Here is a 23,166-nt window from a genome sequence, read left to right on the forward strand (position 1 = left end):
AATAAACTCTCTCTAGAAAAAATGGCATTCTTTATCTTGAAATTTTAATATTTAGTGCATTTTCAGCAGTAAGGCAAGGACCACAGATGAAAGTCATATGTCATTTCAAGTTTAAAGAAATGGGACCTAATGAGATGAACTGAGATGCTACTGAGCTCATTAAGGAGTTACAAATAACACTAGCTGCTATGGGAATACACCGTTTTCTCTTTGGTTATGCTGTGGCCTCTGGATTCACACGGACTGTAGTGGCTGACTAGCTACTACATGGTTTACTTTGTTAAGCTTTCTCAGGAATAATACTCAGCTTTATGTATTTACATTTTCTATTACAGATGCTCTCCATTTAAAGGACCTAACGTTAGTCTACTGAGGAGCTACATTATAGGTATATTTGAGGGGGCTTCTGACACATAATAAACAAATCAATAGATACGTCATTAAAAATAATAGAATTAACTGGCATTTATACAGGGTGACTTCCATGCATACGGAGATTTTTCTCTGATCTCCTGACTCTCATTTGCATGTGTCTATTTGACTTACATGCCTCAGTAGAATGACCAACCATCCCAGTTTTCTCGGGACTCAGGCATTTCCCAGGCCATAGGATTTTCAATGCTAAAAGCAAAAAAGTCTAGGGCAAACTAAGAGGATTGATCACACTATTCCTGAAAGATCTTAAATGTAATATATCCCAAAATGACCTTTTACATATTCATCTACAACCCCCAGTGTGCTCCTCCAGTTTTCTCTGTGTCAGTAAATGGACCATCACCATCATGGATTCTTCATTGCCTTCATTTCCTCCCATCTAATGCTTTAAAATGTCCTTTTGATTCTACCTTCAAAATATACTTTGAATGTATCACTTCTTTCCCTCTCCAAGGCCACCATGCTAATCCAAGCCACCCATTCCATCTCCCCTTTTCATTCTTTTCCCTTATGATATATTCTCCACTTAGCAATCAGATCTTTTAAATGTAATCATGTCATGTCACTTTTCTGCTGTCAACCATTAAACAACTTCGCAAATAATTCCCACAGCTTAAAAGGTTCTGTGTGATGGGTTCTAATCTGTCTTTTCTGATTTGATCTCATGCCATCCTGTTCTCCAGCCCTCAAACTTGAGAATTCAAAGTGCACAACAAGCTCTTCCTTTCATCAAGGCCTTCATACTACAATTCCATCCGTCGAGAATGTTCACAGCTGCTCTTTGGCCTGCTGATTCTTCTTTAAATGTCATCTCTTGGCCTTCCTAATCATTTTATCTAAAGCAGAAACTATACCCATTATTTTCTATCATATCACCTGTTAAATATCCTGCATAGTACTGTGGGAAGTAGAAAAGTTTCTTTTTAAAGTTTTCTTTTTTGTTAAAGAATAAGTATGCTAATAACTTTGTTAAGCCCTATTCTATGTAGCTGTTAGACATGCCACGCTTACAGGCATGTAGTACGTTCTATGTTCTTTCACTTTAACCAAGATATTTGTGCTAAACATGCTTATAGGCATGTCCCAACACTTTCGATTATTTCTTGTTTTTGAGTTATTTCTTGTTGTATTCCCACACCCAGGACAACATGAACTACATGAGGACATTGACCTCCCCCCATGACTTCTCTATCTTTTTTCTTTTTTATATCTACCATCTATTCTACTTCACAACGCACAGCATTCAAAACCTTTTGCAAATGATTGGTGTCCACCAGTCAGTAGGCTTCTCTCTTATTGTCATGATAATTATATAAGTAGGTATTGCTTGTATTTTACAGATGAGGAAGTTGAATCTCAGAGAATTAGTTCACTTGCCAAGTGCCAATGGATAGAAAGTGGCTGGTTCAGGTGCTGAGTCCTATTCTAAGTCTACTGTATCAATTCCAACTCTCCTCTTACTACCCTTGTTAATTGAGTAGATTTAGACATTGACCAACGTGCTTTAATAGATATGTTTGAAGTAACTTTAAAATACTGGAAAGACCTTCAGAACTACTGAAGGATGGAAAACCATGGGTGTGCCTGAGAGTTTCTATATATATATATGCAGAAGTTACCCACTGGCTATCACAGAAGTATAGAATCTTGGTGGGCTCAAAGATAGGATAGCTGAGTGGAAAAAAAGTTTCTCTTCACTCCTTACAACACATATTTGTTGTTGTTATTTTAAGGCTAAAGGTATTTCATAAAGATGTGGTCACTGGCCCATTTCTACTTGTAGATCACAAATCCTTATGTAAAGGACTAATCCAGGGGTATATGCTGAGCCTTTTGAGATTTGGAATATGTTGTCATTTTATGATTAATACCAGGTAATACACAATAGAACAGGGAAAGGCAGCATTATCTTCAAGAAGGCTTCATTTGAAAATTAAATATGCTAGTTTGTTCACTTATCTGCTCATTTTTCCATTCACGCAGCAAACTCTTATTCAATACCTACTATGTACAGAAAAGGAGGGGTCATGACCTATAAATAGTACTTCCATGCAAGAAATTCAAGGTGTAGTACAAGAAACAGAAGATGGCATACAAGATAGCTAGAGCTATGATAGGGTAGTTGCATCTCTTATTCGAGAACTGAAAGTCAATCACACCAGTTTTAGAGGTGAGACAGAGGACTACAAGAAAGCTTCTCTGGCATAATTGAAATGGGAGCATAGATACGCAGGACAAGGAGAGATTAACCAGGTAAATACTAATCAGTCTTTTCTTCTTCATAAAATATAATAAATCTTCTCTTTGAGCTTCAGGCTCATATATTCAAATGCTGACAACTCTATCTGGATGCCTCACAGAGACTTCAAAACTAAGACACCCAAAGCTGAAAACTTGTGTTTCAACCTAACACTCCAGAAACCCTACCTCTCTATTCTTATTATATAAATACCAACTATTTTCCTTACTATTTATAGATTATCCCTGTTCTATTATTTTTTATTAAGACATGAGGAAAGGGGCTGTAACTGGAGTCCTTTCTTTTCAGACAATATGCTTATTTCCTAGTCTTGGGTTCATTTGCTAATTTGGAGGTGGGGATAGCTGAGGAGAAAGGGATGCGGTGTCCTTGCCATTTGCTTCCCATCAACACCCAAGAATATAACCTCCAGAATGGTGACATGGCCTGGAATCATGTGGCACTACTGCTCATGGCCAGTAACCTATCAAGAATTCATCTGAAATTTTGGACCCAGGCTAATAAAAATGTTTATGTAATGGCAAAGTGCTCTGACAAATTGGATGATCTCACTAGCACTGTGTGGAGTACTGGAGCATGCAATATAATAAGACGTGATGAGGTACCTTAGAATCCTCTTGGGGAGGAAGTTGCTCTCTTTTCTCCTTCAGGCATATCAAGGCAGCATCTGGAGTCTCTTCTCCAGAGGAGCTTGGCTCTGGGCCCGCAGCTTCTGGCTTCCCATTTTCTCTGAGGACTGTGGGTTGCTCACAGGACAGGTTTCTAGGTGGACCTTTGGGAGCACTCCCTTGTTCTTCTGACAGCTTTAGCTTTAGTTCTAAGAGAAATGCTATAAGTTATCATAAGCAAAGAGAACCCACATGCTCTAATAAGAACAGAGAGCCTTTCAGGAATTCCTTCCCCAATGCCAAATCTGTAGAAATGAACACTAATGATGGCTTTCCACAGGGCAAGGGCAACCCTTATTACAAGGGCCATTAACATAAGCTCCTAATAAGGTGTGAAACAGGAATCTAAAGGCTAGGATCTCATGGAGGTGGAGGATATGTATGGGAATAACTCAGTAGTTTAGATTTCAGAGGAGGAAGAGTTTGCAGGAAAACCAGTGGTACCTGGCCCTACCTGCAATGTACTCCAGCACCTGAAATTCCAAACCCAAACATTTGTTTACTTAGATTTTGAAGTGGATTCATCAAGAGCCCCTGTAGAAATGCAAGTAATTCTGGAAGACATTATACATGTAAACACTCGAGGAACTATAGGAGCAGGTGGGAAAGGGTAGATGGGAGTATCAGCCTCAACTTGACAGATTTTGCTATTTTTGTCTTATGGCAGCTTTTAAGATCCAAGAATTATTTCAATGTGGCTTTATATTAAACCTAGATAATTAAAAATCAAAAAGCCCCATGAGACTTATCAGGAATAACATTTTACAGTATGCAGGGGGACTGGTTGTTTGAATGAGGCATTTGTATTGATTTCTCCATTACATAGCTGATTTTCTTTGTTTGATGTTTGTTTGCTAGTTAGACTTTGGCTCAATGTTTAAACATTGCATATTTTATAAACCTGCCACATCATTACGGTTTAATACCACTGAATTAATATTCCCTTCTAGTTCTTTTTAGTCACTCTCCTTCCAGAAATTTGGAAAAACTCCGATGTCTCTAAGTATTAGAGTGAGGAAAGAGGAAGAAAATAATTTTTATTGGTAAATAACAATAGTCCATTTTAAGTGGGTTTTAGAGTTAATACTCACACCACCGTTTCCAGCAAAGGACAGAAAAAGAAGGACACTAGCCCATATGGCAGGAGAACCACATTCTACACCTGGCCCACCATTTTCCAGCTATGTAACTCTCCCCTCTCCATGAGCATAAATATCCTCATCCATGCACTGAGGTGGGTGAAGTAAATGATTTCTCAGGCCTCTTCTGTTTCTAACATCCAACAATCCAATAACCTAGGGAGGTTAGTGCTCCACATGTTGAAATGTTCCTGGCATTGAAGTGAATCATTCCACTTGGAGTCTGGAGGGCCTCAGTTTCTTTGTAAGGAGGTTTATTACATGGGGTCAAACAATGACAGAGATCCACGATGCTTCATTTCAAAAGAGAGCTACAGTCTAAGCAGGAAACAAGGTGCAAGAGGGCACAGGTGGAAATAAATCTAAAATGCTCTGGAGCACATTATCACTACTTTAACTGCTTCCTTTATGAGGAAAAAAAGACCTTTGGTTGGCATTTACCTTTGAGCTGTTTACGACCTTTAGCCAAATCATTCATCCATTTCAGGACTTCAGGATTAGACGTCTTGTCACCATGTGAAGGCTACCAAGGGAGGGAAAAAATGAGGGGAGGGGAGGGAAGGAGAAAGGAAGAGGAAGGGGGATAAAAAGAGAAAAGGGAAAACAAATTTTTTAAATAGCTGAGCCACACAAAGATAGTTTACGAATATATAAAGCTGGGAGGGAAACTCAAGTGTGAAATTACTGATGGAGTTGCTTCTGATGAACTTGCTTCTAGAAAACACAGTAAAATGTTCTTGACCTCCTCTATTCTTTAATCCTTGCCATGGGTATTATTTCTAAACATGCCTCGTCACCTAACATTTTTCACAAAGTCTTAGCCATGCCAGTGCCCCTATAATCAAACTGTCAATCACCTTGCAGGTCGCCCACAGCCCATATATATGCCACTGCCAGGCCATTCTCTGTAGCACTGCAGATGACTGCACTGACACAAAGCAGTGCTTACTGCCTTGCTTGTGGCTTACACACATGGCGTATGTACATAACCTGTGGGAGAATACTAAAAACTGGAAGATTCAGCTCTTATCACTCACAGCCTCTAAGCTAAAGAAAGGAGATCCCGGAATCTCTAAAACCTGACAATAGCCCTGAGAAGTCAGTCTGTTAGGGGGATTAATACCTTCACTAGTGGCAGCCAAACATACTGTCCCTCTACCCCCATAGATCAGTAAAAAACTGTTCTTAAACAAGTCAAGACTACCATAATAACTTACATGCAGGCTAAAGAAAATTAATGGTTACTTTAAGGATGTACAAGAATTATAAAATAAGGTCAAGATGACATGATCATAAACATAATAGCCTGAAATATGTGCCTTGTTAATGACCAGATCAAGAGGTTCTGTCAATTTTTTTCTTTAAGGATCCACTAGATTCATGTAACAATGGCAGATTGTTGGTGAGAGGGAGGCATAGGAAGATGGGGATTTTTCTTTTTTTTTTTTCCTTTTTTTTTATTGCATTTTAGGTTTTGGGGTACATGTGAAGAACATGCAAGATTGTTGCATAGGTACACACATGGCAGTGTGGTTTTCTGCCTTTCGTCCCCTCGCCTGTATCTGTCATTTCTCAGAAGATGGGGATTTTTCAAACTCAAAGGAAAAAAACTACAGTGTGACAGAATCATCACATGTACATGAGTTTAGGTATACTTACTATAAAACATAAGGCATGATTCTGTCAGTTCTAGAGTGATTTTTTAAAACATACATTTTTAAATTAAAATAGAAAAGAAGATTGACCATGATTCTTTCCTAGAAGAGCTTGTAGTAGACTGGTTTCCATGAGGGATGGGAGGGAGTGGGAGGAGGGGTGGGAGGGGGTGGGGGGGGGGAAATCCTTGGTTTCAGGACCATGGACAGTAACATGTGGGCATCAATTCCAGCCCTCTAAAGCAACATAACCTAGTCCTATCTATGGTCTGCTAGGACGATGCACTGTATAGTCCAGAACTTTTGCTTTGGGTAGCAGTCTGGTTACATGGAAAGTCAATGTTTTACATTTGGTTTCCCCAAATCCTCAGAGAATTTCCCCACTCCAATCTGAGAACACATCTTGTTGAACAATGTTTCACTGAATCTGTTCCACACAGTTAATTCCACCTTTTGAAATATGGTAAACACACACACACACACACACACACACACACACACACACACACACACAATCCTAAGACCTTAAGCCAGTGACTACAAAAGAAATAAGTTTTTACTACAGTGCATAGAATTTAGGAGAAATTTAAGGCTAAATTTCTGACAAAATAAAGCCTGAAATAAGTTTCTGAAATAAATTTATTTCCCTACCCTTGAACAAGCTTTTAAAAGGGTTAAATCAAGCTCACATTGATGGAAGCTCTCAAATCACATTGAAAGTTCTCATATACTAGCTGTAAATCTTCAGGCCTTTTCACTTCTTAAGTGAAATATTCTGATTCAAAAGACACCAAACATCATGCACCCAGAAATTATATAGTTTAGGCTTTGTTTAATGAATTAAAACTGAGCTCCCAAGTGCCACTGTATGAGATTTGTGATCTGCCAAAGATGATTCAAAAAGACACATTAGAAAGATTACTGAGAGGATTATAAAAAGATCTGAGTTGCTGTTCTGGCTAGAACTATTCTTTGCTGTATGATTCTGTGGAATTCACTTCCCCTCTCTGGGCCTCAGTTTCTTAAATTGTCAGTTGAGACAAAAGACTGGCTGATTCTTTCAAATTCTAACATTTTCTGATTCCACTGAAAGTAAACATCTGGCTGACACAGCCTTTTCTTAGCCCAAGAGTCCAATAATTCAATGTAAAATCAGATGTAGAGAATAAGCACAGTTTGGGATAGGTATATAAAATGGTTACTGTAAACAGAGATGGAAAGATACATGTGATACATGGGTATCAGAATAGCACAGAGGCCCAGCAGGAGCCTGGATGCCAAAATTAGCAGTGGGTGCTATGATTTCCACAGCCAGGCTGCCTGGAAGGGGAGCCTTACACACAGTAACCAATTAAAGCCCACTGACATGTAAGACCTCTAAGCACAGCCTGGCACCCTGACAGGAAGGACAAGGGGAAGCCCTGTTTCCTAAGATGTGAGGTTCTGATTATAACAAAGACTTTTATACACATTGAAGCAATGGTGACCAGGGAGCCTCCTTCCCCTTCTGCTCCCTGATCTGTCCTTCTGCGTGTGTGTGTGTGTGTGTGTGTGTGTGTGTGTGTGTGTGTGTACATGTGCACATGTGTGCATGTATGTGTGGTCTAGCTTCAGAAAACTAGACAAAGGCAGGAGGTGCTTCCAGGAGTAATTCTCTTCCAAAATAAGCATCTAAGATCTGTGGCTGTGGGTAGAAAAATCCAGTGTATAATTAATATGTACAGTTTTCCTTTATTTTCTGACAAGGCAGAGACTGCCATGGAGTAGCCTATTTAAATATATAACTCATAGATTAAAAAGTTAGTGTTATCTAGGACCATTTACTTCCTTTGTGCCAAACACTGTAATAAGCGTTATGTATGTACTTCCTTATTTGCCACTTATAAACGTAAGGTCACTGCCTAATACTGACTCCATTTTACAAATGGCCAAACTGAGACTCAGAAAGGTAACAAGTCCAAAATCAGAGAGTTCTTAAATAGCTGTCATGGATTCAAATCTGAAATAGTCTGATTCAAGAACTGCCAGATAAGAAGTGTTAGCAAGCACTGGGAATGGAGACCCTGGTTGTTACTCTGTATTTTCCAATATGAGGATGTCATAGATCCAACAGCAGTCCAGCAGCAAACAGGTGAAAGCAACTTCTCCCAGGATATATGGAGCTTTTAAAATGTGGACACTTAAAAAAATTGAATTCTATTCTATTGCAAAATCTACTCATCTGTAATCCATTGCCCCGATTTGTGACCCAATAAAACACAACTACCTTAGGCAAGTTATGTCCACCAGGTGCCAGTTTCATTATCTGTAAAATAAAATCCTGGACTAATAATGTGTTGAGCTCCCTTCTGCTCTATAAAAGACAACAGCTGTGACTGCCTAACTCTGGGGAAGACAATTTTCAACATCCTGACTACAAGTGCCTTGAAAGTCAATCTGATTTTCCCCTATTTTTGCAAAGCTAAAATCTGCTCCTTAAAACTCCTCCTTCAATGAATTTGAGGGCACTGTGGGAAACACAGGACAGGAAGAATTGAAGAGTGGAATATTACCCACTCTCACCTCCCTCCCCAGAACTTACTCTGTACTCAGAAAAACTTTCCGATTGCCTCTGTACCAAGTGCTTAGTGAACCATTAAATATTTCAAGATGTATAAGAGTTTATTCCCTGTTCTCTTTTATCCTAATAACAAGCTGTTCTGGGCTCTCTGCCAAAGACCCAATGTTTTTGTCCAATTATTTGTTGATATGGTTTTTCTCTATGCCATGGGCACCACTGGAGAAAACGAAAGCAACACTGACCATCACGACACTTACTTGTGACTCTATTGTTTCTTACATAAGAAGAAAGAAGGCTCATGTTTGCTGCACTTCAGTACTAGCATGAAGACTAGTGTCTCTCTGATAGGAAGGATGGATTAGGGTTGGTTCTTATGAATGTCCTGAACAGATGTCACTTGAGGAGTTCTCATTCATCAACCAGGGAATACTTTAATGTCAAAGAAATCTCTCATTCTGCTCCACAATTGGAGATTCTTCCCTTGGGTCCTTAATAAGTTCTTACCAAAATGCAATTGGGAAAAAGTAAAAAAGAAAAAAAGACCAGAATTCAAAAGCTTTCCAAATTTTGTTCCTAGAAAAACTATTGATAATAGTCTTCCTCAGAAAAAAGAAAGGGATATCAATAATCAAATAAGTTTGGAAATGATAGTTGTAATCCATTATTAGAAAATATCCTAGCAGAAATCAACTGACAGCAGATGAGAACAAGACAGACAAAAGATGAAGACTCTATGACAGATCCCCGTTAGCCCATGGGAAGAAAGCTGTCCCCTGGCAGAGAAGTGTACCCAGAAAGGAAAGATAGAGGCTGAGGAGAATCCATACACCTCTGACTAGTCTGCTCCCATGACAAATCCCAGGGTCCTTACCCGGTATTTCTTTTCTTGTTCAAATTTTTCTTCAAATTTCCGAATTTTCCGCTTGAGGCTCTGGATGTGCTTGGTGAGCTGGGTGATAGTCTGTGGCTCCTTGCCATCTCCACAGCTGCAGCGTGAAGAACTCCGAGGCCTGCATTGATTACAGGGAGGAAGGAGTATCAAAACAGTGCTCTTCCAGTAAACAGTTCTGTTGATCTACAAACCAAAATTACTGGATTGTCAGAGAAGTTCAGAGGGAAGTTCACTATTTGATGAGGCTACCATAGTAGCAGTTGCTCATTAATGGAGACTCCTGATCACAAAACTCTGTTATGGGTGGATGTTTTCTAGGACTTTAGTGTAAAATATCAAAATGTTAGTCCAAGAAATGCATTTTGTAAAGCTTAGAGGAGGCCAATTTAAGACTAAAAAGAGACAGCCCTATTGAGACCCTTTCCTCAGTAGGGTGCACAAGCCACATCTACCAACATTTTCAAGGAAGATTTAGATGAGTGGGTTAACTTTTCTTGATGTAACAGGACTTTTTTTTATATGATGAAAGGATGGGTTCCTTCTGCTGGAATTGCATACAACCTCTCACATGACACACACTGGCAATAGCAATAATTCACTAACTCTTTCAGGTCCATCAATAGATAGTCCATGGGCCCAGGATTAGATAAATAAAAGAAAAAAATAACATGAATTCTGAGGGAGAAGCCAGGGATTTCCTGGGCATATTTTTAGCTAAGAGAGTCTTAATCTTAACTATACATCAAAATTATTTGTGGAACTTAAATATAACACGTAGTTCCTCAATCCCAAATGCAAATTCCAAATGGAATGTGTAAGGGGAAGGCATCTGATTACACACACACACACACACACACACACACACACACACACACACACAATTTGGACATGGGTAGCTATTGTAAGCTACCACTTTTCTAGAATCTTAAAAGAAATGTAGATGGACAGCTCCCAAGTGTTCCCACAACTCATCCATCAATGTCACAACTGGACATGGAAAGAATATTGAGCTCATCAAAAATGATGTCTGATATGTGCATGTATATATGTTCAGACATGTGAGCCCCTGGGCTATCCTGTCTCTCATGACCATTTCCTTTTGAGATATCAAGGTCTGCAACAGCATCCCAACTGGCAAGTACACTGATTTTTGTCATTTATTGTTCCAGTCTTGCAGTTGCATTAGGCAGGCATATTTGTGCTATTTCAGAAACACTTCATTGTAGTTTATAAATGTGGTATTTGAAAAACTATGAAATGAAGACAATAACAAAACAGTTTTCTTACATCATAAACTGCTGAGTGCTGGGTGGAGATGGGGCTGACTCGGGGTCTAAATTGAATCTCTGGCTTTGGCTGAAGATGGAGCATCGTGGTGACAGCAGTGGGTTGTCACCATCAGTGATGTGATAGAGCAGCCTGCTGGTCCCCACAGACTGGAGGTCTTCTGGTGCACTGTCGGCCTCATTCTGCCCATCTTTATGGACTGGTGAGGGGTCTGGGCAAATAAGACAAATCATCAAGACTTAGAAGTGACAGAGGGCTTGAGACTGTCATGTTCCTAAATAAAGATCGTAAACATTCATCATAATGCCTTGCCTCTTTGTCATTTCTTCCTTCTTGGGATATGAAAAGCTTTCAAAATATTGTCATATTTATTCTCACAGAACCTGGACAGAAAATATTGCAAAGCTGCCAACAAAAAAAGGAAACAAAAGTTTGGTATGAGTTACACAATAGGCACAACCTCAAACTACAAAAAAAAAAAAATCTTCTTTTTATGTCACATTATTTGCATAAACCAGAGGGTGTATTACGAAGTATTAAAGTGACTAAAAAGAAAACAATAAAATGGAGCTGGAGCAAAAGATTATAGATTATGAGGAAGAAAGGGGAAAACAATAGCCAGTGAAGGAAGGGAGAGAAGGGAATAGGAAAAAGAGAGAGGAAAAACACTAAGAGGAAGAGAGGAGAGAGGAGTCCCCCGAAAGAAAATTATTCAGAAATCATCAAAAATGATGGAGAACTCTGCTTATCAACAAAGAAGGATACTTAGAATATGCTAAATGGAAACCACGAATTTCAAAACAAAACAGATTCCATTTTATGTAAACACACAAATGTATGTGTACAAACAGATGCCCTAAAATATCAGAGATGTTATGTAGCAACTACAAAGTATGGTAGAATCAGGAATCATTCTATGTTTTTTCTCCAAAACTTTAGGTACCATTTTATTTCAGACAAAACAAAAATAAACCTGCTCCAAACCCTCTCCCCAGCTAGCAATCTCTGTCTCTGAATTCTCATTGGAACCAATCCCCTTTTAAGTTAGCTTCCCACCTCACAATCAGTCCAAAAGGTAGGTACCCCTCTGCTATGGAAGTAAGGGCAGGGGACTGAGGCACAGCAGCAGGGGATTAGCTCATTAGGAAACTTGAGTCAGGGGGCCAGAGAAGGGGCTCTGTACCCTGGGCTCTGTACAGAGTTATTCAAGAAACAGCCCATTCTCCTTCTTAAGTTTGCTCAGCAGACAAGTCAGGACCAGCCAAGGTTTTCTCTTTCTTACTACTTCTTCTCTAAAGAAAGTGGAAAACAAAAGATTTTCTGGATGAATAAGCAGAATCAGAAAATACTGCTGATGGATCTCTTGTCCAAAATAAACACTTATCACAATTTGGTTCCGGATGAATCTTAATCAGATTTAGAGTGGCTCCTTGTTCTCTAGAACTTGAAATGCAATTTGCTTTGTGTAACATCAAAGGTCTGATTAGGTCCTCTGTGCTTTCAGTTAGCTTCTCCCTGGTGGGTTGTAGACTGGAGGGTGGATAACGCCTCCCATTTTGCCTTTGAAGCTCACTGACAACACAATCAGTGGCTGAGGCTGGTCCGAAATGGATGTGATGACAGAAGAGTTGGAGGGAGGCAAATGGCAGTGACTCCAGCCCAAGGCAAGGCGTAGTGGTGTGACACACATCACCACAGGCAAAACCCTTGCCATGAATAATTTACCCAGAAAACTCTGCAGTTTGGAAGGAGCCCTCAGAGTAACAGGAATAAGAGTTACTAACCAACAACTCACAGCACATAATCTCACCTTCAAAATACACCAGCAGGTGTATGGGTTCCTTATCAAATTCCTTTCTTAAACCACTAGGCTTTAAGAAGAAATGTGTTTTATCTATGTTACCAGTTTCTTGGAAATATCTTCCAGAAATAATAATGGGGAAGAAAATCATCTTTAGCAGGCACCTGGGACAACTATATTTTTACTGAAATGGGAAAGGTCGGAGACCTTCAACCCTCAGCTCAGTTGTGGCCCTGGGGTGAAAACTAACACTATCTCTTGTTGGCTGCTGATTTATGATGCCAAAATGGAAATACTTGGGATTCTAGCCACATGACTGTGTAGCAGCGCCAGGAAAAGATCTGTTTCTGGAACCCATGAAGTCCTAAAATATAACTTTGTAGAATCACAGATCACTACAAATGGCTTTTTAAAAAACTGCATTCCAACAGTAATTGTAAACCTCCATTTACGTGGCATCTGTTTTCCCTTGGGCATTTGCATAATTTACCACGTGACCCAATTAACATCCTAACCTCCTTGCCTCCAATTCACTACTGAAGGAAGCTGTGAGCCAGACAGATCCCAAAGCAACAACTGAAAAACAACACAGTCAAAAACTGGTAATTTCGTAGAGCCTCAGTTCTTTGTCGAAACTCCCCATTTGAGCTGAGAAGGGGCTTAATTAAATCAGCTGACATATGCATATGTGTGTGTATTTGTGTAGACAGAATTATTGAGCTCTTTGCTCAGAAGAGGCCAGTGTAGATTCAGAGCCAATGCTCCTGCTGTCCTGGGAAGAGTCCAGGCCACTGTTTCCAGACTCTACTTCCCAGTAGGGAGAAGCTGATGGCAATATTAAACTAGGGTGAAACCTTTGTTCCCTGGGGACACATTATTTTTTATTCCAAAGGAAGGTGCAGCTTGCCAGGGCTCATCCTGGGCTGCAGTATGTTTTAGAGGAAAGGGTCTGGGAGCCTGGAGTCTGGTAAGCCTATACTTTCTGTGGGGCTCCAGCCAGTTTCCCTACCTCTCTTAGTTTCCTTGTTTGGCCCATATTCCTCACAGGACTGTGATAAGAAAAACAGAAGGAGACATTCTGTACAACACTGTGTCTACACAGTAGTCATACTGTCAACAGGGGGTATGTTCCAAGACTCCCAGTGGACGCCTAAAACTACAGAGCAGATCAAACCCTACATATACTATGCTTTTTCCTATACAGAGAGAGAGCTTTGATAAAGTTTAATTCATAAATTAGGCACAGTAAGAGATTAACAACTAATAATAATAAAATAGGGCAATTATAACAAGATACTGTAATAAAAGTTATATAAATGTGATCTCTCTGAAAACACTTATTGTACTGCACTGTGGGCACCTGAAACTGCAGAAAGGGAAACCCAGGATATGGGGAGACTAATGTTGTCACAGTGCTGTTACTTATGCTTAAAATTTTGTTAAAAGGCCAGATCCCATGTTAAGTGTTAAGTGTTTCTACCAAACTAAAAAAGAAAATTTACTTTGTATTTTCTAAAAATTTCTGTAACAGATAGAGATTACTTTTATTTAAAAAAAGAAAAACACAAGTTCATATTAAAATATAGGGGGAAAGTAAACTTTCCTGAGAAGGGAAGTGATAAAACACGCTGGTGGCAGACAACAGAGGACGCTGGTTGTTAGTTTGGATCCCAGGCCTACCACTGGTTAAGGAGAGTTTGGAAATGTTGGGCCTTTTTAAACCTCAATTTCTTCATCTGTTAAATGGGGAGAATAATGGTGCCTGCCTCACAGGATAAAATTATACCCCTCCAAAAGTTTTGCCATATCTACATAAACTTATTTTTTACCAATATAGTTTAAAACAATTTTTCAACCTACAGTATTTTTTTTAATTTAAGCTTCATTCTAAGTGATAGCCAAGAAGTCATAAATCTGATATACTAGTTACATTTTTAAAAACTAATACACATTAAAATAAATTCCTCTTAAAAGTCGCAACATTTACCCACGCATCCTTTATATAGGGTATTTGGTGAAATCTCAGGATAAAGCGTAGAACTACTGAACACAGTATCTATGAGAACCATTATTTTCAACAATTATTATTAAAATAAGGAAGTTGAATATTGTCTTCTCTTACTGAACACCAGCCTCATTTGGAATCCCTACAGGGTTAATATGCAAAATAAGAACGAATATACCCCTCAACATGTTGTCACTAGTCTGAGTCCCTACTTATAAAAACATAACAATAGGAATGCTGGGAATATGGCCTCCTAAGAACAGCTCAGGACTTCAGCTCCCAGTGAAAGTGCAGAGGGTGAGTGGACGCCGCATTTCCAGACGAACTCTTATTGCCCACAGACCAGGAGATACCCAGGCAGAGGGGTCGCCAGCGTCGCAGTCCCAGCTGGTGTGGCTGTTTTGGTCCCCGCGGGGCTGATTCCGCCCGCTCGGCTGCTGTGACCACTCCCTGTTGCTGCGGTTCTCCATACAAAAGCCACTGGTCTGGGAGCCCTCTTAGCTGGTGATCAGAGCCCTGAGACGGCAGAGTTGCCCATTCATCTGAAATAGCGAGCCAGGCCAGGAGATTCCTAGGCAAAAAATCCGCCAGGAGCCGGCGCCGCAGTTCGAGCCGACTCTGTGAGTCGCAGCACGGGAGATCCCGGCGCCTTTTCAACAAGCGACCGGAACGCGGGGTTGTTCAACTTAAAAGACAAGACTCTGAGTCAGGGAGCCAGGTGATCAGGCTCGGTTGGTCCCACCCCTCCACCCCCAACAACAACGAAAACAAAAACAGTAATTGGAAACCCTCTGGGTTGAGCCCTTCAAACCAAGCACAGCTGAACCGGAACGGTCGGCCTCGGCGGGGGAGGGACTTCCGCCATTACTGAGACTCTCCACCGCTACAGAGGCAGGCTGCCGTTGCCGAGGCAACCCGCCGTTGCCGAGGCAACCTGCCACAACAGAGAGAGTCCACCATAAGAGAGGCGGGGCCACCGTTGCCAAGACAGTTCTACCTACGCCCATATAAAAAGGACTACAGGGAAGAGCTCAGGGCAGCTGGGCGGAGCCCACAGCAGCTCAGCAAAGCCCCTGCGGGCAGGCAGAGGCTAGGCCTGCTGCTAGCTGGGCGGGTCAGACCTGAAAGAAAAATCAAAAAAGGCAGCAGTGCAACGGAAACTCATAAAGCTCCAACACCCTGGGACAGAGACAGACAACAGGTGGATAAACCCACAAAAATGGGAAGAAACCAGCGCAAAAAGGATGAAAACTCCCGAAACCAGAACACCTCTCCTCCTAAAAGGGATCACAACTCCTCACCAGCAAGGGAACCAGACCGGATGGAGAAGGAGGGTGATGAAATGACAGAATCAGACTTCAGAAGGTGGGTAGTAAGAAACTACAGTGAGCTAAAAGAACATGTTCTAACCGAACGCAAAGAAAATAGGAACCTTGAAAAAAGATTGGACGAAATGCTGATGAGAATGGACAGCATAGAGACGAGTATAAGTGAATTGATGGAGCTGAAAAACGCAACACGAGAACTTCGTGAAGCATGCACAAGCTTCAACAGCCAAATTGACCAAGCAGAAGAAAGGATATCAGAGGTCGAAGATCAACTCAATGAAATAAAAAGAGAAGGCAAGAACAGAGAAAAAAGCGCAAAAAGGAATGAACAAAATCTTCAAGAAATGTGTGACTATGTGAAAAGACCTAATCTACGTCTGATAGGTGTACCTGAATGTGATGAAGAGAATGAATCCAAGCTGGAAAATACTCTTCAGGATATTATCCAGGAAACCTTCCCCAACCTAGCAAAGCAGACCAATATTCAAATCCAGGAAATACAGAGAACACCACAAAGATATGCCTCAAGAAGAGCAACCCCAAGGCACATAATCGTCAGATTCACCAGGCTTGAAATGAAAGAGAAAATGCTAAGGACAGCCAGAGAGAAAGGTCAGGTTACCCACAAATGGAAGCCCATTAGACTCACAGCAGATCTCTCAGCAGAAACCCTACAAGCCAGAAGAGATTGGGGGCCAATATTCAACATCCTTAAAGAAAAGAACTTTCAACCCAGAATCTCCTATCCAGCCAAATTAAGTTTCATAAGTGAAGGAAAAATAAAATCCTTTGTGAACAAGCAAGCATTCAGAGATTTCATCACCACCAAACCTGCTCTACAAGAACTCCTGAAAGAGGCTCTACACATATAAAGGAACAACCAGTACCAGCCACTCGAAAAACACACCAAATGGTAAAAGAGCATCAACACAATCAAGAAGCTGCATCAACTAACCAACAAAACAGCCAGGTAGCATCAAAATGATAGTATCAAATTCACACATAACAATACTATCCCTAAATGTCAATGGACTAAATGCCCCAATCAAAAGACACAGACTGGCAAATTGGATAAAAAGACAAAACACATCAGTGTGCTGTATCCAGGAAACCCATCTTACATGCAAGGATACACACAGGCTCAAAATAAAGGGATGGAGGAAGATCTACCAAGCAAATGGAGAGCAAAAAAAGGCAGGAGTTGCAATTCTCATTTCTGATAAAATAGACTTTAAAGCAACAAAGATCAAAAGAGACAAAGAAGGACATTACATAATGGTAGAAGGATCACTGCAACAAGAAGAGCTAACGATCCTAAATATATACGCACCCAATACAGGAGCACCCAGATACATAAGGCAAGTTCTTAATGACTTACAAAGAGACTTAGACTCCCACACAATAACAGTGGGAGACTTTAACACCCCATTGTCAATATTAGACAGATCAACCAGACAGAAAATCAACAAGGATATCCAGGACCTGAATACAGACCTGAAACAAGCAAACCTAATAGACATTTACAGAACTCTCCACCCCAAATCCACAGAATATACATTCTTCTCAGCACCACATCACACCTACTCTAAAATTGACCACATAATTGGCAATAAATCACTCCTCAGCAAATGCAAAAGAACAGAAATCATAACAAACAGTCTCTCAGACCACAGTGCAATCGAGTTAGAATGCAGAAACTAACTCAGAACCGCACAGCTTCATGGAAACTGAACAACTTGCTCTTGAATGTTGACTGGATAAACAATGAAATGAAGGCAGAAATAAAGATGTTCTTCGAAACCAATGAGAACGAAGACACAACATACCAGAATCTCTGGGACACATTTAGAGCAGTCTCTAGAGGAAAATATATAGCAACGAGTGCACACATGAGAAGAAAGGAGAGATCTAAAATTGACACCCTATCATCAAAATTGAAAGAGCTAGAGGAGCAAGATCAAAAAAACTCAAAACCTAGCAGAAGACAGGAAATAACTAAGATCAGAGCAGATCTGAAGGAAACAGAGACACAAAAGCTCTTCAAAAAATCAATAAATCCAGGAGCTGGTTTTTTGAAAAGATCAACAAAATAGACAGACCACTAGCCAGATTAATAAAAAAGAAAAGAGAGAATAACCAAATTGATGCAATAAAAAACGATAAAGGGGATATCACCACAGATTCCACAGAAATCCAAACCATCATCAGAGATTATTACAAACAAATCTATTCACATAAACTAGTAAACCTGGAAGAAATGGATAAATTTCTGGACACCTGCACCCTCCCAAGCCTAAACCTGGAAGAAGCCGAAACCCTGAATAGACCAATAACATGGTCTGAAGTCGAGGCAGCAATAAAGAGCCTACCACCCAAAAAAAGCCCAGGTCCAGATGGGTTCACAGCTGAATTCTACCAGACATACAAAGAGGAGCTGATACCATTCCTTCTGAAACTATTCCAGACAATCCAAAAAGAGGGAATCCTTCCCAAATCATTTTATGAGACAAACATCATCCTGATACCAAAACCCGGCAGAGACTCAACAAGAAAAGAAAATTTCAGGCCAATATCCATGATGAACATAGATGCAAAAATCTTCAATAAAATACTGGCAAACCGATTGCAACAGCATATCAAAAAGCTCATCCACCATGATCAAGTAGGATTCATCCCGGGGATGCAAGGCTGGTTCAACATACGCAAGTCCATAAACGTAATTCACCACATAAACAGAACCAAAGACAAAAACCACATGATTATCTCAATTGATGCAGAGAAGGCTTTTGACAAAATTCAACAACGCTTTATGCTAAAAACCTTCAATAAACTAGGTATTGACGGAATGTATCTCAAAACAATAAAAGCTATTTACGACAAACCAACAGCCAATATCATACTGAATGGGCAAAAACTGGAAGCATTCCCTTTGAAATCTGGCACCAGACAAGGATGCCCTCTCTCACCACTCCTATTCAATATAGTACTGGAAGTTCTAGCCAGAGCAATCAGGCAAGAAAAAGAAATAAAGGGTATCCAAATTGGAAAGGAGGAAATCAAATTGTCTCTATTTGCAGATGACATGATTGTATATCTGGAAGACCCCATCATCTCAGCCCAAAATCTCCTGAAACTGATAAACAACTTCAGCAAAGTCTCAGGATACAAAATCAATGTGCAAAAATCACAAGCATTCCTATACACCAGTAATAGACTTCAAGAGAGCCAAATCAAGAACGAACTGCCATTCACAATTGCTACAAAGAGAATAAAGTACCTAGGAATACAACTAACAAGGAACGTAAAGGACCTCTTCAAGGAGAACTACAAGCCATTGCTCAATGAAATAAGAGAGGATACAAACAGATGGAGAAACATTCCATGTTCATGGTTAGGAAGAATCAACATCGTGAAAATGGCCATACTGCCATTGAATGCTATTCAATGCTATTCCCATCAAGCTACCAATGACCTTCTTCACAGAACTGGAAAAAAAACACCTTAAACTTCATATGGAACCAAAAGAGAGCCCGCATAGCCAAGTCAATTCTAAGCAAAAAGAACAAAGCAGGAGGCATCACACTACCGGACTTCAAACTATACTACAAGGCTACAGTAATCAAAACAGCATGGTACTGGTACCAAAACAGAGATATAGACCAATGGAATAGAACAGAGGCCTCAGAGGAAATACAACATACCCACAACCATCTGATCTTCGACAAACTTGACAAAAACAAGCAATGGGGAAAGGATTCCCTGTTTAATAAATGGTGTTGGGAAAACTGGCTAGCCATGTGCAGAAAGCAGAAACAGGACCCCTTCCTGACACCTTACACCAAAATTAATTCCAGATGGATTAAAGACTTAAACATCAGACCTAACACCATAAAAACCTTGGAAGAAAATCTAGGCAAAACCATTCAGGACATAGGTGTAGGCAAGGACTTCATGACCAAAACGCCAAAAGCAATGGCAACAAAAGCCAAAATAGACAAATGGGACCTAATCAAACTCCACAGCTCCTGCACAGCAAAAGAAACAGTCAGTAGAGTGAATCGGCACCCAACAGAATGGGAAAAAATTTTTGCAGCCTACCCATCTGACAAGGGGCTGATATCCAGAATTTACAAAGAACTAAAGCAGATCTACAAGAAAAAAACAAACAAGCCCATTCAAAAATGGGCGAAGGATATGAACAGATACTTTACAAAAGAAGACATACAGGAGGCCAACAAACATATGAAAAAATGCTCATCATCACTGGTCATCAGAGAAATGCAAATCAAAACCACACTGAGATACCATCTCACACCAGTTAGAATGGCGATCATTAAAAAATCTGGAAACAACAGATGCTGGAGAGGATGTGGAGAAATAGGAACACTTTTACATTGTTGGTGGGAATGTAAATTAATTCAACCATTGTGGAAGACAGTGTGGCGATTCCTCAAGGACCTAAAAATAGAAATCCCATTTGACCCAGCAATCCCATTACTGGGTATATATCCAAAGGATTCTAAATCATTCTACTACAAGGACACGTGCACACGAATGTTCATTGCAGCACTGTTTACAATAGCAAAGACCTGGAACCAACTCAAATGCCCAACGATGATAGACTGGATAGGGAAAATGTGGTACATGTACACCATGGAATATTACGCAGCCATCAAAAACGATGAGTTCACGTCCTTTGTAGGGACATGGATGAACCTGGAAACCATCATTCTCAGCAAACTGACACAAGAGCAGAAAATCAAACACCGTATATTCTCACTCATAGGCGGGTGTTGAACAATGAGAACACATGGACACAGGGAGGGGAGCACTACACACTGGGGTCCGTTGGGGGGAAATGGGGGAGGGGCGGGGGGTGGGGAGGTGGGAAGAGATAGCATGGGGAGAAATGACAGATACAGGCAAGGGGACGGAAGGCAGAAAACCATACTGCCATGTGTGTACCTATGCAACAATCTTGCATGTTCATCACACATACCCCAAAACCTAAAATGCAATAAAAAAATAAAATAAAATAAAATAAAATTTAAAAAAAGAAAAAAAATAACAATAATCATCATGTCTAATATTTATGAAGTGACTTACTATGTCCTCAATCTTATTCTGAGATTTTTTGCATGTATTTAATCTTCATAACAACCACATGAGGCTAGTAGTAATATGTTCTCCATGTTAAATTCAGTAGGAAAGGTTGCATAACTAGTCTATCTCCATTCATGGAGAGTTTGACCAATGCTTGAAACAGAAGACTCTACATCTCTGACACTGGAAGCCGGAGTGTTTCTGGCAGCCCACTCAGTCAGCAGAAGGGAACATAGAGAAGAAAAGGAGTCATCATCAGTGTGTGATAACTACTGAGACCACTTCTGCTCAGGCTGCAAACCCAAGCAGAAGCAAATGCTACTTTACAGAGGTTAAATGAGTTAGTCAGACTTAAGAATATTTTTCTAATGTGAATTTTAAAGCTATTCCAAACCTAAGTAAATCCCTATCTGCAAAAACTTGAGATGAGCTGCTGATTTGTAAAGCTGCACTCTTGGGTTTGCCTATCACGGTGGGCTCATAAATAGCATTCAGGAACATTCCAAAATGCCAAACATCAGGCTTTGTTGGTTTCAAATGCTAAATAAGCCAAAAGCATGTCCATGATTCTAATGAGGTTCAAGCCTCACCGTTCTCAACCAGCCTCTCTCAGGACAGACCACAGCGAGGATAATAGCATCCCACACACAAAGAGGGCCACAAAAACAAAGATGGGAAAAAACAGCAAGAAAACATCTGATTGATACGTGATGGGTTCAGTTTTAGGTATGTTACATTTGAGTTACTGAGGAACTAAAGGGTTAGCTATGGTGGTAGGGGAGAGAGAATATGGGTAAACCTGAAATTATCCCAATAACCAAGGCTGAGAAAATAGATGAGCATCCTTGGTTAGAGAGCACTAGAGAGGAGAAGAAGTATCATATCAGGAGGGAATGAGGGCAGATACAAAGGGGCTCTAGACTGGGAGACTGACTGAGCAGTGAGAAGGTCAGCACTCCAAGCAGTCCTGTGTGCCAGCTTCTGTGGATGGCCATTAGATGTGTTAGGGAGCTGGAAGGGTGGGAAATTTGTCACCTTGAAAACAGGTCTGGGCGTCATAACAGTCACCATTCAGACCCAATAGGCAGTTTGCCATGATGGAAAAAAACATGAGCCACAGGCTCAGGAAGACCCAGATTCTTGTCCCAGTTTTGTCACTGGTGTGACCTGGGAAGCACTATTTAATCTTTCTTGATCTCATTGAATTTGAGCAATAACCAAGGGAAATGGCCAATGGACAGCTTCTGAGTTCTGAGAACTCTCCCTATGCCACCCAAATGGAGTCAACTGCTCAGATAACAACCAGGTTGAACAATGTCCTGCCCAGGTCCAGTATTCTGCCTGAGCTGTGGAGCTAGGGAAAGAAAAATCATCATCTATTATAGTGTGTAAGATTCAGAGTGCCCTTTGGGAATACAGAGAAAGCTGGGTGCTGGATGCTCATCATTTTTCAGCCCACTTGACTCTCCAAATCTTCTAGTTGATTCTTAATAGTTGATCACCTTAGTGGTACTGCTGATTAAAAAAAAAACTGCTATTAAGATAACAAGAGCTATTTTCAAACAGGAGTAATCATTTATGAGCAGAAGCCCTTTAGGAGAATATTTAGGGAACACTGAATATACAAAGCAAACAGAAAGATCACTGAAGGAAATTCCAACCTTCAATGTGTGTAGTACCTTTATTAGGCTCATCTCAAGTCAATTAGAAAGTATAGTCAAGAATTATTTATCTCAAGTGTCATGAGTTAGGCTGAATCAGCCAATCAGTCAAGGAAGCTGGACCAGCAGCTCCAGATACAGCCACAGGGATGTATGATTCTCAAGAAACTGGAAGAGACAAGAGAGGTTGTCTACCTGGCCCTGGACCTGGGAGTCATCCAGAGCAGTGTCAGACACCAAGCTTCCAGGCATGCCATCTGGTCACTGCCAGGCAGTCTTTCTATGCATGGCAAGCTGATACTAAAATAACCCAATGAAAGTTATTTTTAAAGTGACTAAAATATATAGGAAACCTGTGTGCTAGGGACAAGT

At 40.4% G+C, this 23,166-nt stretch overlaps 1 protein-coding gene across 6 annotated transcripts in view; it reads right to left on the minus strand.

Moving 5' to 3' along the window:
* FAM13C (family with sequence similarity 13 member C) overlaps nt 1-23,166 on the minus strand; it is a 121,060-nt gene that overhangs the window by 13,491 nt on the left and 84,403 nt on the right. For all 6 annotated transcript variants that reach the window (XM_010339343.3, XM_010339342.3, XM_010339341.3 and 3 more), the window contains 4 exons: nt 10,897-11,107; nt 9,589-9,727; nt 4,944-5,025; nt 3,301-3,512 (listed from right to left, as the gene is read on the minus strand). In XM_010339343.3, the coding sequence (XP_010337645.1) occupies nt 3,301-3,512; nt 4,944-5,025; nt 9,589-9,727; nt 10,897-11,107 (644 nt within the window). The remainder of the gene's footprint in view (nt 1-3,300; nt 3,513-4,943; nt 5,026-9,588; nt 9,728-10,896; nt 11,108-23,166) is intronic.

This window comes from Saimiri boliviensis, chromosome 12 (assembly GCF_048565385.1).
Source record: "Saimiri boliviensis isolate mSaiBol1 chromosome 12, mSaiBol1.pri, whole genome shotgun sequence".
Taxonomy (NCBI): Eukaryota; Metazoa; Chordata; class Mammalia; order Primates; family Cebidae; genus Saimiri; species Saimiri boliviensis.